The following is a 17,967-nucleotide window of genomic DNA, read 5'->3' as shown; positions in this document are numbered from 1 at the left end:
CCTCCAGTTGTAAAATTTTTTCTGGCTGAACAGAATAATACTTGAAATGTATATTATGCAGTTAAGATATTTTTTTATCCCAAAAAAGTTTTTGATACCAAAATTATAATTGTTGATATATAAGAAAAATAAACCTATAGCTTCGTTATTTGTTGTCTCTAATATGATTGTTGGAGAACTAACAAATTTTGCCTGTAAATGAGAGTATTATTTCTCAGTAAAGTGTAATCAATAAAAAAAAATTTAAATAATTTTTTTAATTGAAACAACTATTTTTTGCAGTTCAGAAATTTACAGATTGAACTTAGAGCGAGGACAGTTCTTAAATCCATTTGTGTCAGAAGGTTCAGAATTAAATCGTGTAATTGTGAATGATTATCATCATCTGGTAGCTGTTGGAACAAAAGAAGGGAAAGTTGAGGCTTGGGATCCACGTGCTCGTTCTAAAGTTGGAACACTTGACTGTGCCCTTAGTTGTACAGTGCCTTTGTAAGTTTACATTGTTTTATAGTAAAGGGTAAATTATTATATTAGAAGTAGCTTATATAATATTAAAAGCAGTATATAAATTTAATTATTATAGAAAAACAGATAAAAAAGTTATTTAAAAAAATTCTTGATAGGTGATGAAACAGAGACGACCCAGGCACCCAAGCACAAACCCACCGGGTTGGTCTAGTGGTGAACACGTCTTCCCAAATCAGCTGATTTGGAAGTCAAGAGTTCCAGTGTTCAAGTCCTAGTAAAGCCAGTTACTTTTACACGGATTTGAATACTAGATCGTGGATACCGGTGTTGTTTGGTGGTTTGGTTTCAATTAACCACACATCTCAGGAATGGTCGAACTGAGAATGTACAAGACTACACTTCATTTACATTCATACATATCATCCTCTGAAGAATTATATAAACGGTAGTTACCGGAGGCTAAACAGGAAACTATTAGGCACCCAAGCACAAAAAAGAACCAGTATAATATGAAGTAAAATTTATTATTCTAACATGATGTGAGGCTGTTTGGATTAGCAGCTGAATTGTCATTGTTATGCATTTTGAATTAATATTTAAAAAGAAACCATGAATCTGTAGATTAGCAGATTATATATATGTATATATATATATTTTTTTTTTTTTTTTGAGAAAGACTATTTACATGCAGTGCAGTACATTAGTACAACTACCTTGGCTTTAGAGTTTGGCCCCATGGGACAGGTCGAAGTAAAAATTATTGTTCAAATAATTTTTCTTATAATATCTTTAGTGCAGATTTAGAACAGTTGACAGTTCTCATACGGTTTTGAAGGAAGTTGCTATCATTGTGTTTTAATTCAGAATCAAATGCTATGCAAATTATTTTAAATATTTCAAAATTAATTACACATGGAATAAATGTTTTATTTGTTGTACATGGTAGAATTTATTATTAACTTTTCCTTGTGATATAAGATCCAAAAAAGGTAGAAGTTATCTTATATAATTCTACCTACTTTTCTGAAGGAAATTGATGACTCTGAACTGTGTAATGAAAGCACCCATTAAAGTGAATTAGTAAAGAAATAGTTTAGTACTTTATGTAATTTGTTATTATAATAATTGCATTTTCATTTTTTGTTTATTATTAATGATTATTAATAAAACAAAGATACCTTTATATTATTAATAATAATTTTAGTGATATAGGTACTTATCGGCTATTTGCCCATCACATACAGTCATTGTTTAATTAATGTATAACCTAACATAACCTTTTTTTCCTGTTTAGTCTCTGGAACCACTGTAAGGAATTACTTCAGAGGCTGAAGGAGGATGATGATATGCATTAATGTAAATGAAATGTAGTCTTGTACAGAACCTTTTCTTTCTTTCTTTTTCCTGTTTAGCCTCCGGTAACTTAGAATTCGCTAAGCGATAATTCTTCAGAGGATGATTGAGGATATGTATGAGTGTAAATGAAGTGTAGTCTTGTACATTCTCAGTTCGACCATTCCTGAGATGTGTGGTTAATTGAAACCCAACCACCAAAGAACACCGGTATCCACGATCTAGTATTCAAATCCATGTAAAAATAACTGGCTTTACTAGGACTTGAACGCTGTAACTCTCGACTTCCAAATCAGCTGATTTGGGAAGACGCATTAACCACTAGACCAACCGCGGTGGGTTCTTGTACAGAACCTAACCTAACCTACCCCAACACTGCCAATCTTTTGATTATACTTTCGTGATAGAACATCCACGCATATTTCACATAAATAGTTATTTTAATCAACAATTGTTTCATCCGACATATCCAGTTCCCGTTTACACCACGTAATCGACAATGTTTCTTGCACCCATAAGTAAATAAAATTTACCACAATTAAGAAAGGTAATCTGGAATTCTGGAACCAGTTTCCAGCACACAAAGACACTGATGTACAACATTCACGACAGTTGCAACACCATCTCACTCTAGCGCTTACAGACAACGTCATGTTATGATCTTTTGGACATAGATGAGGTTTTGGTAGAACCCTGGCCTCAATAAAGAATTGAACGGCATTTTGTTCTGCATTTGGCCAGTGTTCATTTTGTACAATGTAAATTAGAAACATAAAACTCTCTGAACTAATTTAATTGAAGTGATAATAACTAGAATAAAAACAAGTATTCAAAAAATATCAATTGAATGATAACCACTGCTGACAATAGAGATAACAATTATCAAATCGTAATAATTGTTTCACTAATTTTAAAATATAATGACATTTAAGTAAATAATACTTAGCTAACATGTAAATTGATTACTACTTACTGTTTAAACTCATTGGAACAGAAAAATACATGGCGGACAGATAACTGATAAGAACCTATATATATATATTTATTTATTTATTTATTTTAATTTTAACTTAATTTAATTTTTACCAAATTTGACTTCATATTTTATATATTTAGTTTTTAATTTCTATAATTTATATTTTAAAAAAGTTTTAATTTATTTGTAATTTTTTAAATAAAATAATCTTATATTTACCTTGGTAAATTTGAATATTATATGCATTATTGAATAAACAGTTTAAAATAAATTACAACTGAAGATGTGGGTTTCCACCAAAACGCTTTTGTAAAGACGTGAAAAAATAAGGTAAGTGTTATCTTATTTCAGGTATATTTTTGTACTTAGGTGAATTAATATGGTTTATGTATATACATACAAGTAATATTTTATTCATAATATGATATCTGAATGCACTTCAAACATTGGAAAACCTTCATCTTTAAAATTAAAAAAATCTAAAGTATTGTTTATGTTTTACTAATTATTTAATATGGATATAAGATAAAATAAATAGGAAATTTTTCCATATTTTTCATTATGAATTTGAATATGGATTTATTGATCCACTATTTTACTTACATTTTTTCCAAATAATTATTCATTATCAAGTGAAAATGAAAGAAAAAATTACTGTAGCAATGAACATTTGTATTAATGAACTCGTAGCATGACCTATGGTGCTGCTAAGTTAAGGGGAGAGAGAAAGGAATGATATTTGTGTAAATAACTTAAAATTGTCAAGGTAGCATTTTAAATCATAAAATTACTATAATTTGATGACAACAAAAATTACCTGAGATGTAATGATATCGAACTTCATAACCAATTTTGAAAAATCTGATTTTAGATGTCTCTTTCCTTGATTTACCATGAAATCAACTTTATAAAAATTAGTGGTAATAAAAAAACATCTTTTAAAGTTTAATTTGATTTCTTTCCCAAGAATTGCCCATATTGTAATAAAAAATCATAAAAAATAATTAATATTTATAAAATACAGTGCGACCAAATTAACATTTCATGAGGAACTAAATGTTAATTAAAGACTTCTAAACCACCATTTAACACTCATATGGTTACAAGTAAAGATGGGTTGCAAGCATCTATTACATCTGTTTATGTATAATATATTAAGAATTGTTATTTTCTTTTATTATTCATAATAAATATATCAATTTTTTATTATTACAGTTTGTATTCAGTACGGACATTAATATTTAATTTTGCATTGTTTATTTACAGAATTTTCAGCTATTATTAAATTTAGTCTTATTTCATTATCTTTTTAGAATTTATTTTGCATTGCTTTTGACTATAAACAAGGACTTGCTTATATTTGTTGACAAATTCATAAATACCAGAAAACTATATATTTATGCCAAGGTTGGAATATTATTAACAAAGTTATTTTTGATGAAAATAAAATAAAACTGGTATTATTTCATCCTGTTTAACTGTTAGCTCATATTTTTTCCAACATTTGAAGATAAATTGATTGCATTGTAGATTGGTGTTGATCGCAGTGCTGTGGTGATCAAGTCCAGATCTTAAGTTCATTTGTTTATGCAGTAGTCTAGAATAGATCCTAACAGAAAGTGAATATGATCTTTTCTGATAGATTTTAAAATGACAATTTCACTACCACATATTTTTAATAATAATTATATATTTTTTTAAATACTTGATTTCATGAAAAATTTGAATTATCTTATCTTTTTATTGGGCGAAGAATCCCATATATTCATATATATATATTTTTTTTTGTACATTTTATATATATATATATATAAAATGGCCCGTTGACATTAATAGATTTGATATACTGCAAGAGTATTAAAATTAAAGGGTTATAATAATGTAATTAACCAATTAAAATAATGTAATTAGGGTTATATTTTACCATTATTATAATTCAACATTTAAAAAGTGTGAATTTTTCATGATAAAGTGTTTTATTTAAAAAAAGTGAATATTGTTAATTATGCACTTGTAAAAAAATATATAAAATCATATGTCAAAAACTATTCATAAATATTTGAGTTATTCCAAAAAAAAAAAAAAACACTGTTACAGCTAGGATGAATGTCATTAATCAGTTATTGTTAAGGTAAATATGACTCAAGCCCTAAAATTCACTAAAAAGATGTACAAGTTTATTATGAACAAGACTTTTACAGAAATAAAAAAAAAAAAAAACTTTAAATTATCACTCATGAGTTGATGTTACTGATTTTGTTCAGTTAACTAATCAATTTCATGTAAAATTAATAAGTGTACAAAATCTTTCAAAATGTATTTACCTATTTCATAATGTATTTAGAATACGTTATGATATATGATGTTATAATCATCTATAAATATTTTCAGATCTGATGGTTTTCCATCAGTTACAGCCCTGGAATTCAATGGACCACTTCACCTTGGCGTTGGTTTAGCTACAGGTCAGGTTGTACTCTACGATATTCGTTCATCAAAATCCCTTCGCGTAAAGGATCATATGTATGGATTACCGATTAGAAGTATTTCATATAATCAAGAAAATGTGCTATCGATGGATTCGTCAGTTGTAAAAATATGGAATAAAGACACCGTAAGTTATTAAAAATTTATTCTTATCTTTATTATTCCTCAATCTATCTTTTTTATCTTTTGTTTACTGAAATTTTATTTGGAATAAATAATAATAAGAATGTGTAGGTGAGTTGTCTTTGACAAGACAGTTATACATTTTATTAACCCAATTTTTTTATGAATACACATTCTATGTATTTTTTTTCTATGTTCATTAAATTATATATGTATAAATTTCTGTTATTCATAATTTCAGTTTGTAAAAATATTTGCTAGGTGATGATTAGCAGAAATGTGTTGCCAGAATTAATTTTATTTTATTTTACAGGGTACATTATTTACAAGTATAGAGGCTGGAAGTACAACCCAATTTAATGAGCTCTGTGTTGTACCAAATACTGGGCTCATGTTTATAGCAAATGAAAATGTGAAGATTCAGACATACTATATTCCGGTAATAGTTTAAATTATTTAAATATTATTTTATTTATCTTTTGTAGTAAAGAAACATTCCTTTGATAATGTGTGCCTACTTCATGAAATTATTGTTTAAGTTTTTGTTATACATCAGCAATGATTGACTGAATATAATATTTTTTTATTTTATCTTAAATGGACTAATTTACTTTTAAAATAAAAATGTTACTTAATTTCTGTAAAGTCTTACTAATTAGTCTGTATGTAATATATAAAAGCACAATATGTAAATAAAAGTTTATTAATGCAATTAAACATTAGAATTATTCAAAGAAGTAATTTTATTATCGTTTGTATTTACAGGCAATGGGACCAGCTCCTAAATGGTGTAGTTTCCTTGATAACCTTACTGAGGAATTGGAAGAAAGTGCTATGGAAACCATTTATGATGACTATAAGTTTGTTACAAAGAAAGATCTGGAGGAACTTGGATTATCTCATTTGATGGGTAAATTCTTAATTATTAATTAATATGTTGTGTGTTTGTTCATTGCAGCAGCTTTGTGTTTAAAAATTATAAAATTAAGCCTGACTGGTTAGTCTGATAAAATGAAAATGAGAAATTATTTGTGGTGGTTTAAATTATTGGTCCAGATTTTATTTAGAAATTAAAAATTCCCAACTCATTAGATTAAGTTTTCATATTTCATTAGAGCTGAAAATCAGTTAAAAAGATAAACTTTGCAATAGTTTTTGAAGAGGTAACTTTACTAATATGAAGAACGTAGATTTATCTGCACAAATGTTTAATATGATTTCGTCTCTACAACAGATTGTTTAATGACAGTATTTAATAATGGTTAACTTACTTTAAAATGTCTCCTTTTTTCAGCTGATTGAGACTACTTGTTAAGAGTGTGCACTTTTTAATACAAATTTAACTTATTTTTAACCGGGATAGTAAATAATTATTATTTTTTATATGTATGTAGCAGTTTTTATATATGTAGAGAGATACCAGCTACTGTACGGAAGGGTTGAAGAGGATAGAGCATCGCTGGAAAAAGTGTATCAACTTAAAAGGAAACTGTTGAAAAATAAAACTATATTTTTATATTGACAGAAAAAATACATCTTTCTATGTTAGGCTCAAAACTTTTCAGACATCCCTTGTAATCTTAAGTTATATAATATTATTATGTAATTGGATAATATAATAGTATTTTAATTATAACTTATTATTTGAATAATTAATTGTAATAGTAATGTAATGTTATATAATATACACACACACACACACACACCCGCACACACAAAGTTATATAAAATATAGTTATAAAGTTCCGATTAATCTTCCTATCAAGACTATATTAAATGTGAGTGACATAATTGATGATCGCTTTAATAGGAAAAAACTTTCTAAAAAACTATATTTTTCAGGTACTAATTTACTTAGAGCATATATGCATGGATTCTTCATAGATATTCGATTGTACAGAAAAGCTAGATCTCTGACTGAACCATTTGCTTTTGAAGAGTATCGTAGAAAGAAGATACGCCAAAAAATTGAAGAACAAAGAACTAACCGAGTTCAAATTACAGTCAGTATCCAGATATATTAATAAGAATACATAAAATAAAGTTATCCATATTTATTAGACATTAAGAGAAATATTTTAAAGAATAATTTTTTTAGAAAATTAACATATATTATTTTGATTTAACTAATTATATATAAGAAATCAAAATATTTTCCCAAAATAATGTTTAAGCAGAATATTTATTTATTTTATATATACATACATTTAAATTACTTTATATATAAATTTTTGTATTTAAATTTTTTGATTCATTGGATAATCTTTCTTTTTTTATAATTATGAAATATTGAATAACCTACTCAAAATTTAAAATTGATAATAAAAATAAAATTGTAGAACATAAACATTCTTGCTCATAAACGTTCTTGCCCATTTCCTAAAGATTTGATAAAATAAATTCATCAAAAAACATTTTTTTGTTAAATTTTAGCGGAACCAATTAACTTTATTAATTATAATATGTTAGAAGAGCATAGAAACTGCATCTAGTGTTTTTATCTTTGAAACCACGTTACATAGTCTATTTGCATTTCACACTCAGTAACATCATTTTAAAATTTTGCTCTTCGGTATGGCATGGAATGGAAGCATCTAGTTTTTAGGATTGTAGATTACCACCAAAAAAACTTAACTTTGTGTCCAGATTTCTCCTTTTATAACTAAAATTTTATGAAAAAGTTACAAATTATTTGTTATAAGTGAAGACTAAATTAGTCCCTTAGGATGGATTATCCATCCCTTTTTAAGATTTCATAAAAATTAAACAGAGTCTGTGTCCCATAGCAAATTTCATGATTATTAGTTCAATTGTTCTAGATACATTTAGCAAAATAACACATACTCACCCATTTACACATACACGTATGTAAAATGTTTGCCCTAATTAATTTTTGCATTTTTTGACTGGAAACCAAAAAAACATTGAGAAATTACACAAAATTTGGGTACAAATTTCTTGTAAGAAATTACAAAAAATACCCAAAATTTTGACCCATTATAATCTTTATCTGTTTTATATGATAATAAAGAAAGTAAAAACTAATCACAATGGAAATAAAACTAAACAAAATAAAGAATTTCAAATTATAGTTGATTTGAATATATTTTTAAAAAAAGGTGTAACATGAAATAAGTCTCTTGATACATATTCACTTACTGTTAGAAAAACTGATGCCTTGCCATTTATTATGCAGTAGGATGTATTTTTAACCTAAATGTTTGGTTACCCATAGTAAGTGTCTTTTAACTGAAATGAAAGTTAGAAAGGCCAGTTCAATTAGCATAAAATGGTTTATAATTTTTATGTAAATAATTGGTTTCATTATTTTTTTCCCTAGAAACTTCCTAAAGTAAATCAGGATCTGGCAATAAAGTTAATGGATAAGGCAAATAGTGAAAAGAAAAAGCAGCAAAAGACTGGTAGTGATCTTCTCGGTGATGATCGGTTTAAAGCTTTATTTGAAAATCCTGATTTTCAGGTGGATACCAGTGCTGAAGAATACAGGTATTTCATTCATTGTTATTAATTTAAGGAATTTAGGTGATGTATTTATTTTTGAAAATTGTTATGGTATGAAATGTGTTGGACAAAATTTTAGTTATTCTGGTCATTATTTACATTTGATTTTCTGTTTTAATTAAATCACTTTTAGTTTTTTTTAAATTTTGAGTTATAATTTTATATTCAAGAATATAATTAATATAATAAAATACATTATTATGTTTATAATAATTTAGTTGTTATAGTTAATCATTAATATATATTAATTATAACTATCATAATAATTATAGATCATAATAATTTAATTAAATCATTAGTTATTGTGAAAAAATTAATTAATTTTCTTTTAATATAAATGTATATATGTTATTTTAAAAGTTAATTTAGAATATTAACTCGTGTTACAGGCTTCTAAACCCAGTTGTATCTCGTCTAGATAAAACAAGAAAGAAAGAAATAAAAAAAAAAATACAACAGGATGAACAGAATGAAGTAAGTAAAATTTGCTCTGAGTGTCTATTATTAAGTAGTAAAAAGTAGTAAATGTTCAATTAAAAAAAAAGAAAAGAAAACAGATTAAATCTTGCAAAAATCTCACTTTCCTAAGTACTATAATAATATTTCTAATAGTATATCTTGTTTGGATTAAAACATGATTTTCTGGGTAGTCGTCAATGTGATAACTAGTGCATTACTCTGTACAAAGATCTGATTTATGAACATCAGGTCCTATAGAAAAAAAGTTGCAGTGTTATTTCAGAGTAGTCCAGAATGTACAAAACAGCAATAAAATAAAATTAATTTTACTTTTACCTGATTTGTATAATATGAGGTGGTATCAAAAGATTTTGAGATTAGTTCTGTAATATGCCAATAGGTGGAAGCACAAGGTTGCACGTAGTCACAGGCAGTGTTCCAAGAGACATTTTACTGAGTGCATTGGTAGCTGTGCAGCTTGTGCTATCTGGAGGTCATGGGTTCGAATCCTGGTCAGGTATGGCATTTTCACATGCTATTGTCATTCATCTCATCCTCTGAAACAATACCTAATGGTGGTCTTGGAGGTCATGAACAGTAAGCTTGAACAAAGTGTGAACATAAAATTTTGTGTGAAACTTGGCATCTGCCACCGAGACATTGCACATGATGCAGCAAGTTTATGTCAAAGCTGCCATGAAGTTGTGGTGTTTTGAGTGGCTCATGCAACTGAAAAAGAAGAGGCAGGTCAACAGTTCAAACAAGTGCATGCTTGTCGTCTTTTTCGACATTCATTTGTGGATTGAGAATTCATCCCCAGTTTGTCAGACCACCAATAGCGAGTTTTAATGCGGCTGATGGAGGGCATTCGGCGAAAGTGACCAAAACTGTGGTGTGCGAAAAACTGGATGTTCCGTGATGACAATGTATGCACCCTGTCACTGTTCCCTCCTTAAATGTGTTTCTTGCAACACAACATAGTCTCATCTCTGTATGCATAATATCCAGATTTGGCTTGCGCAGACTTTACCTTCTCCCTACAGTTGAAATCCAGCTTAAAGGGTGCCATTTTGACATCATTGTGGAGATCCAGCATGAATTGCAGAAGGAACTTGTCATGCTTTGAGAAGTGGACTTCCAGGATACATTCCAGAAGTGACAATTAATAATGGAAATGCTATATTGCTGTGCAAAGGTACTGCTTTGAAGATGTCAGTATGGAAACATAGATAAATAAAGTAGTTTCTTGTTAACAGAGCTAATCTTGAAACATTTTATTACCTCCTTGTAGTCCATGTGTGCAGTAACTTAAACTTTTTTGCCTGATTACATTGGTCAACTATGATTTTGTTATGTGGTCAATATTTGCTGAATCGTGTATTTTTGTGCCCTGATTCTGAATATAAAGTCAGAATTTCCCTATCAGCCTCATATTTTTTGAAATTATCCTTTCTATTTTCCAGAAAGTACATGTGCATGAACAATCCAATATATTATTTATTTATTTTATTTATTACAGCAGTTAAGTTTCCTCAATAAACTATAATTTATTCAACTATACAGCTATGAAAAATAAGTATTATTTTTTACACAGCAATTAAAATGATTTATGAATATATTTGTAGAATATGACATGATTTATGTCATTTTTTTCTAAGTGTGAATATGTCGCACATTGTGCAACATACATGAATTTTGTTTGGTTACTCAGTGCTGGATGTAATGCTGTAAACAATAAATAATGTATCTTGCTGGCTAAGAAAAATCTCAACTATATCTATATCAGTCAGCTGTGAGTTCTCATGTGTGTAACAACACACATTTAGTGGTCAAAAAGAGAAACATTGACTGTAGGAAAGAAGAATGTTGCAAATTCAGCACTAGTAAAACCTGATAAAGTTTTCCTTCCGCTACATTGAAGCTAAATTTCATGAAACATTTTGTTAAAGCAATGGATTGTGATTGAATTGGATTTCATTTTCTAAAAACAAGTTCTCTAAGTGATGCTAAGGTAAAGGAAGGTATATTTGTTGTAATGCAAATAAGAAAGCTAATGAATGTTATTGAATTTGAAGATAGTTTGAATGACTGTGTGGAAATTTTTTTAAAAGATTTAAACTTCATTGAAAATCATTAGCCGATAACTACAAAAAACTTATAACTGAGCTTCTTAAAACTATAAAGAGCTTCTTTAAAAACTTGTAGCTGTGAGTGACAAACATGGAAAATGCTTCCACCAGGAAATTTGCATGGAAACATGCTACCAGGGAAAATGGAACCAAACAATGCTGGCTAGAATCTCAACTGCTCAAATCTCAAGACTGATGATGTACCTACAGCAGCAAACTACACCACAATTCCAAAAGAAGCAGATTTTAGACATGTAGATATTGCATGTATAATATTGGTATACTACAGTTACAATGATTTTTTTCTTACAACCAAAAGTGGTGATTACTAAAACTGTATAATGGAAAGAGACCTCTTATATATTTGAAATCGGCATTAAAAAATACTATTCAGCTATTAACATTCTTGTTACAAGCAAAACCAAAATTTTGTTGTCTCCTTGAATGGTATTATTTACATAATGATTATTTTTTTTTTTTTTGATGTTGATAGTACAGTCCTAAACAAAATAGCAGGGTATGAACAATGGATATGAAATTATCTAATAACAATATGACAAATTTGACAATTATCTGGAATATTATTCATTTTAATTTTTTATTGTCGTTTTTGCTATTAACTTATTAATTAGTACATAATTTTTGGCACTGTAAATAACTGTTATTAAACCAAAATGATAGATTAAGATAATGATGGTAAAAATGAGAATCTTTGTGCATTACTGTCGGTAGGTCAAGTGTAGTTTTTAAGTTTTAACAACTCTGTACTTCTTAATGACAATAACTTTGTTATAGTTATTTAATTTACCTTAAAGTAAACAAGAATTATGAAAAGGTTTAATTTTTTTCTTTATGTTACGCAGGAAGATGATGAAGAAGATGGAGTTCCAAGTTCTGATGAAAATTCTGAAGATAGTAGTTCAGATGATGATCAAGAATGGGCAAAAGAAGTTAAAAAGCAACACCGGCTCTTGAAAAAAGAAAGAAGACAAAGAGAATTAGAGGAGGAAGAAAGTGAAGAAATGAGACAGACTGATCAGACTCCAGTCCATCAAAGACTCACAGCTAGTACTCAATTTGTTGAACATTCTGGTGATAACTACAAGGGTTTACATGACATTAAACACAGTAAACAAAATAAGTAAGTAAGAAATTATAAATATACAAAGAATTTCAAGTTTGGAAGGACTTGATTTTTAACTTAATTTGATAATTAGCAAAAATACCTGGAGTTGATGGGTATACAACCCTCACTCATCTTTTGCAGCTTGATATACCTCTATTACATGATTATTTTACTCTTCTATTATACTTATATTTGATCACTTCATTGATTGGACACTATGGGAATAGAATTGGTGGCTTTGCAAGTCATGGAGGTGCTGGTTGGTTGCGCATAGTGTTTGCAGCTTGACTGAGAACTGGTTAGGCAAAGTTTCTTAACAAGTGACTTTGGTAGAGCAGGCTTCTGACACTTCTTGTAATGTAACCTTCTACATTTATTGAACATTATAAATCTGAGTCATTAAATTATGAAAATTTATTTTAACTGTCATTTATGTTTTATTTACGGATGTACTAGTGTGAAACTGTGTGAAAAAATTAAACATTCTTTTTCTTATTAAATATTGATATTGTGGACATTAATCAGAACACTTGGAGGCTTCAATAATTAGTAAAATGTGTCCGCATCAGGGATAAGTAATGGTTGTAGTAGGTAGGAGGCCAATATAATATCTTTAGGTGATAAATATTTCTCCAGATGCTATCTAGATGTTAGTAGGTGATAGGACGTGAATATCTTACCAATAAATCTAGCCTGAGACTGTCTCTATTTTGCTTCTTTTTTACCATTGCAAAAATGGATATTACCATGATAGTGGTTTTCTCACAAGCATTAAAAAATGAAAACAGGCAAATATGATGAGGTGATTTAATCATTAATTATTTTTTTGTCGAGAGCCTCTTCATCAAGATTTACAGATCAGTTTGAAAAATAATATTCCAAGAAAAATATTAATATTAATATATATATTAATATTAATATATATATTAATATTAAAATATTATTCCAAGATTAATGTAAAAGTGGATAGTTAAAAAAAAAAAAAAATTATAAAATAGTAAATGGTTGAATGGCCAGCGATATATTGCATGGTGGTTGTTATCATTCTCTGCCAAATGAAATGTTTATGCAGTCTCTAGAATGGCGCTGTTCATCATGTAAAATAACACCATTTGTGAGCATCCCATATTGCTTCTAAAACTTATTCAGTGTTTCATAATGTGATTCCAGGTAATTTGAATTCTGTCAAAAACAATTCCTTTTAACTCCCAAAAACACTTAAGCCATCATTTTTTCTCTGTAATTGTGCATAATTTTTCCTTTGCTTACAAACAATAAATCATATCATGAATCTAAATTAGCAGGGGGAATGATGTTAAGTTACTTGTATTATTAACCATTGGTTTACCAGAAGTGAATAAATTGTTGGCTGATAATTGTGCAAAAGATTAGAGATTGCTGGTGACTACTGCATGCAGTGATATGGCAAAATATTTTCAGCACCCAGTCAAAAGTGTTTTTGAGATGTCAAAATTTTGAGATGTTTTTGATGTCCCCTTTTATATATTTGACAAAAAAATAAATTAAAGATTTTATATTTTTATAGTTAATTAACTATCTTTATTTAAATATGTAACGGTAAAAACATTAATAAAAAATTAAATGCAGATTTAATTGGTTTCAATGAGTGAAATGTGCATTCTTAATAATATATTGTATTTAATTATTTATACCATTAATATTAAGTAAGATATGGTTCCTCAATTGCTATACTAATTTGTTTTTGTTATCTTTACTCATTGTGGATCTAAACTTCTATAAAAAAGTAAATTTATTTTCATTAAATTTAATAATAATATAATCAAAATTATGAAGATTAAAATTTTTTTATAACATTTTTATTTAATGTCAATTCTAAAGTGAAGAAGCTATGATAAAATGTTGTTAAACACCATGCATAAATAAAGGTAATGTACGGATTAATATTTTAAAAGAAAAATTAAAAAAAAGTCATGTTATTTCTTTTTTTATGACATTTTTACATCTTTCATTTATATCATTAATTTATAAATTAATATCTATCTACATGTAATAAAAATATTACAATATTTTTATTTATAGCTTCAATTAGAAACAAAAAATCCTCCTGTTTCTTACATCATTCTTTTGAAAGCTGATCTATTTGCTTTGATTTAAAATCTGTATGATGTCCAGTCCTTGGCTATCTGATCCTTCATTTCCATTCAAAATGTTAAGAAATTTATGCCTTCAATTATGGCTAATCTAAGTTCTCTTTAACTGTTGCAATAGTTTCATTTTTCCCTTACAGTTATTGTTTTTAAGGTAGTTGTGTTAAATATTCCATCAAAGGTTCATTGCATCATTTCTCTGATCCATACTGAGTGTTTATGCCGTTTGCGTAAAGTCATTTTATTCCAATGAATTCAAGGTTATGGTCAAGTGTTGTAGTTTACAGGCTTGGTAATTTATTTTATTTTGCATTTTTGTAAGGCTTATCTACGTATATTTTTAAATAGGTTGTTTGGGTTTGTTTTCGATATCATTTCTCACAGTCTCCAGTTTGACTTACTGATTGCATCATCGTATTGGTGTCAATGTATTTCATATCTCGCATTATTTTTTGTCGTTTAGTCTTAATTATATATATATATTATTCTTAAGTATTTTTGTTCTCACCAATTTCAATATTGTCATAGTTCCTAGAAGTCTATTTCTCTTTGTTTGCCCTGATGTCATTTCTTCAACTTGCTTGTAAATTATTTTTGTTGTCTTCATTCCCAAATTCCGCATGTTTTCTCTAATCGTTCTCATACTAACACTAAGACACTACTCTTGTTGTCAACACACACACACACACACACACTTCTTTCCATTGCTTTGTTCGCTTTCCCTACTTCTCACCGCGCCAGCTTTGTTCATTCTAGTCCTGACTTTCACGCTGTGCGGATCCTGGTCCTCTAGACTTGGAGGACCAGGCTTCGATGTTCTCTTTCGCTCTTATGTGAAATTAAGTTATGTTTATTTCCTAATTTCATTTAATTTAAGGTTATGCTTTAACTTAGTTCAGTTGTTTTACATAATTAAAGTCCAATTTCTTTTGGCAAATACGAGCTGTGTTTTCTTTTATTTTTGTTAACTTTACCCAACACTGAGTAATGTCATTATAGAGATCTCCATGAACCTTTTCATTATTTTTGTGCATAAGTGAAAGATATTATTGCATCTGCCTTTTGTCTGTTTCATTGGTTCTACCTTTTTTTAACTTAGCTTCTCAAGTACATAAAAGGTGTTTATTTGTTTAGCTTAGCATAATTTATCTTAACAATTGTTTCTGCAATGCATTATTTCAATCCTTTTATTATTTTCTAACAAAATACATCTTTAATATTTGTTTATAACTTTTTTTAACATAAGTGAAAAGTTAGTGTTTTCACTGATTTAATAAGTTGTTATACAGAGGTTGCCTTTTAAGTTTTGATGGAGCTATTGAGGTGCGACATTACTATTGTAAAATTTGACTTTTTTATTGTTACAAGAGTGGCAGCTCATAAATTGGCCGAGTAGTTTGTTTACAGTAAAAAAACAGTTTTTTGAAAAAATGGAAATTTCATTAAGGTTTTCATTGGATAATTTTTTACGATTTTAGTAAGGGCCTAACTCAACAACAATTCCTTGAATTGCTTCATTCAACTTTTGGTAATGTATCACCCTCGGAAGAGACAATTGGTTTGCAGAATTTCATCGTGCTTCCATCATCAATGAATTTTGTGAAGGTCAACCAAAATTAGTTGTTTCAAAAAACATCAATGCTGTATGCAACGTGATTGAAGAGGATCGCCATGTGACTTACTGTGATGTAGAGGCATCCTTAGGCATATTGAAGGCTACAATACATTTGATTTGCATGAGCTATGAAAAAGATCTGTTCCCAATGGATTCTGCATAATTTGACTGAAGCTCAAAAACAGGCTCATGTTAATTGGTGTAACAGGAGATTAAATTTGGATATATTCGTACGACCCAGAAACTAAGCAAACATCAACTGTTAGGGTGTTCCAAGATGAACTGAATCCAATAAAAGTGGTTCGTTTGCGAAACACTTTCAAGAAATTGATCGCTTGTTTCTTTGCTTATATTGGATGTGTAGCAATAAATCCTCTAGCAATCGTTTAGAGGATTGCTTTAGAGGATCGAAGAACAGTATCAATGAAATCAGGAAAAACAACTGAAAACGCTGCATCATTATGATGCCAGCACTTACGCAGCATGTCAGACAATTGATTATTTGACGGAAAAATATTGAATTAATGTCTCATTGCCTGTATTCACGTGATTTATCACCCAACAACTTCTTTTTGTTCCTGTCCAGGAAATTTTGGACAGTGATTTTCGTTATGTTAAGAAGCTGTTGAATTCTTACAAAACCATGTTGTTTTTGAGGTACCAACTTCAGAGTGGAGAAAATGTTTCGAGAATTGGTTCACACATGAGAAAGTGTGTAAATCTTAAAGGTGAATATTTTTTGAAAAATAATGAAATGATTGATACAAAACATTTTTTTTCTTTCGTTGTTTTTATAAAAACTTAAAAGGGAGCCCTTGTATTTACTCTTTTGACACATCTGCAAATTATAATACTGATGTAGATTTTTCCTTGTCATATATTTGTTATTTGTACAAGTTATGTATAATTCTTCTGTATTTATAATTTTCAAAATCTGAAGCAGTTTATGATTGAAGATTTAATGCACTGTAATATTCTTGTGTTTGTGTACTTTTGTGTAGGGATCAATTTAAAATTTCTTTACTAAAAAATTCCTAAACAAAAAAACTGTTAAATTATACTGGATATAAAATTTTATCTTTGTACCTTTGCATCTTTAATCGTTTGGGTTCAATTAACAGGAATGGTCAACCGTAAAAGATTTATGATGTAACTGAGCTTAGGTCTGACCTCAAAACCAATTTCTCATAATTTTATTTTTTATTTTTAATAAAAAAAGCAAAATTTTATAGAAATTGGCAAAAAGATTAATTTATAAATTAAAAAAAATCAGTCCTTAAGTGTGTTAAGCAGCTAAATAAGCTAAAACAATAAGTAGCAAAATTTTGAAAAAATGTGTTAAATAATTAATTTTTTGGGTAGCCACATTTATGAACTTCACAATAGATGAAAAAAGAATATTTACTATATTTCTACACCATAATCAAACTAACCTAAAAAGTTTTTAGTAAAAATTTCCTTTTTTAATGAAAGCTGGAAATTCTCTGAGTATACCAGTTGTGTCCTGAATGGAGTATGCATAGGAAGTACAATTAATTTCATTAAATAACAGGTAATTTGGTACATAGTGATATTTTTTA

At 28.4% G+C, this 17,967-nt stretch overlaps 2 protein-coding genes across 2 annotated transcripts in view; one reads left to right on the top strand and one right to left on the bottom strand.

Moving 5' to 3' along the window:
- The window catches only part of Pex6 (peroxisomal biogenesis factor 6), a 62,349-nt gene that overhangs the window by 8,603 nt on the left and 35,779 nt on the right, over positions 1 to 17,967 (bottom strand). The gene's annotated exons all lie outside the window — the stretch shown is intronic.
- Positions 1 to 17,967, top strand: part of l(2)34Fd (nucleolar protein 10 lethal (2) 34Fd) — a 36,665-nt gene that overhangs the window by 16,475 nt on the left and 2,223 nt on the right. The window contains exons 5-12 of the mRNA XM_075358567.1: positions 283 to 489; positions 5,189 to 5,411; positions 5,721 to 5,846; positions 6,173 to 6,317; positions 7,250 to 7,410; positions 8,748 to 8,914; positions 9,319 to 9,403; positions 12,381 to 12,658. Of these exons, the coding sequence (XP_075214682.1) occupies positions 283 to 489; positions 5,189 to 5,411; positions 5,721 to 5,846; positions 6,173 to 6,317; positions 7,250 to 7,410; positions 8,748 to 8,914; positions 9,319 to 9,403; positions 12,381 to 12,658 (1,392 nt within the window). The remainder of the gene's footprint in view (positions 1 to 282; positions 490 to 5,188; positions 5,412 to 5,720; positions 5,847 to 6,172; positions 6,318 to 7,249; positions 7,411 to 8,747; positions 8,915 to 9,318; positions 9,404 to 12,380; positions 12,659 to 17,967) is intronic.

The sequence above is a fragment of the Lycorma delicatula genome, chromosome 2, assembly GCF_047948215.1.
Source record: "Lycorma delicatula isolate Av1 chromosome 2, ASM4794821v1, whole genome shotgun sequence".
In the NCBI taxonomy this organism is placed as follows: domain Eukaryota; kingdom Metazoa; phylum Arthropoda; class Insecta; order Hemiptera; family Fulgoridae; genus Lycorma; species Lycorma delicatula.
This window is presented reverse-complemented; position numbering and strand designations above follow the sequence as displayed.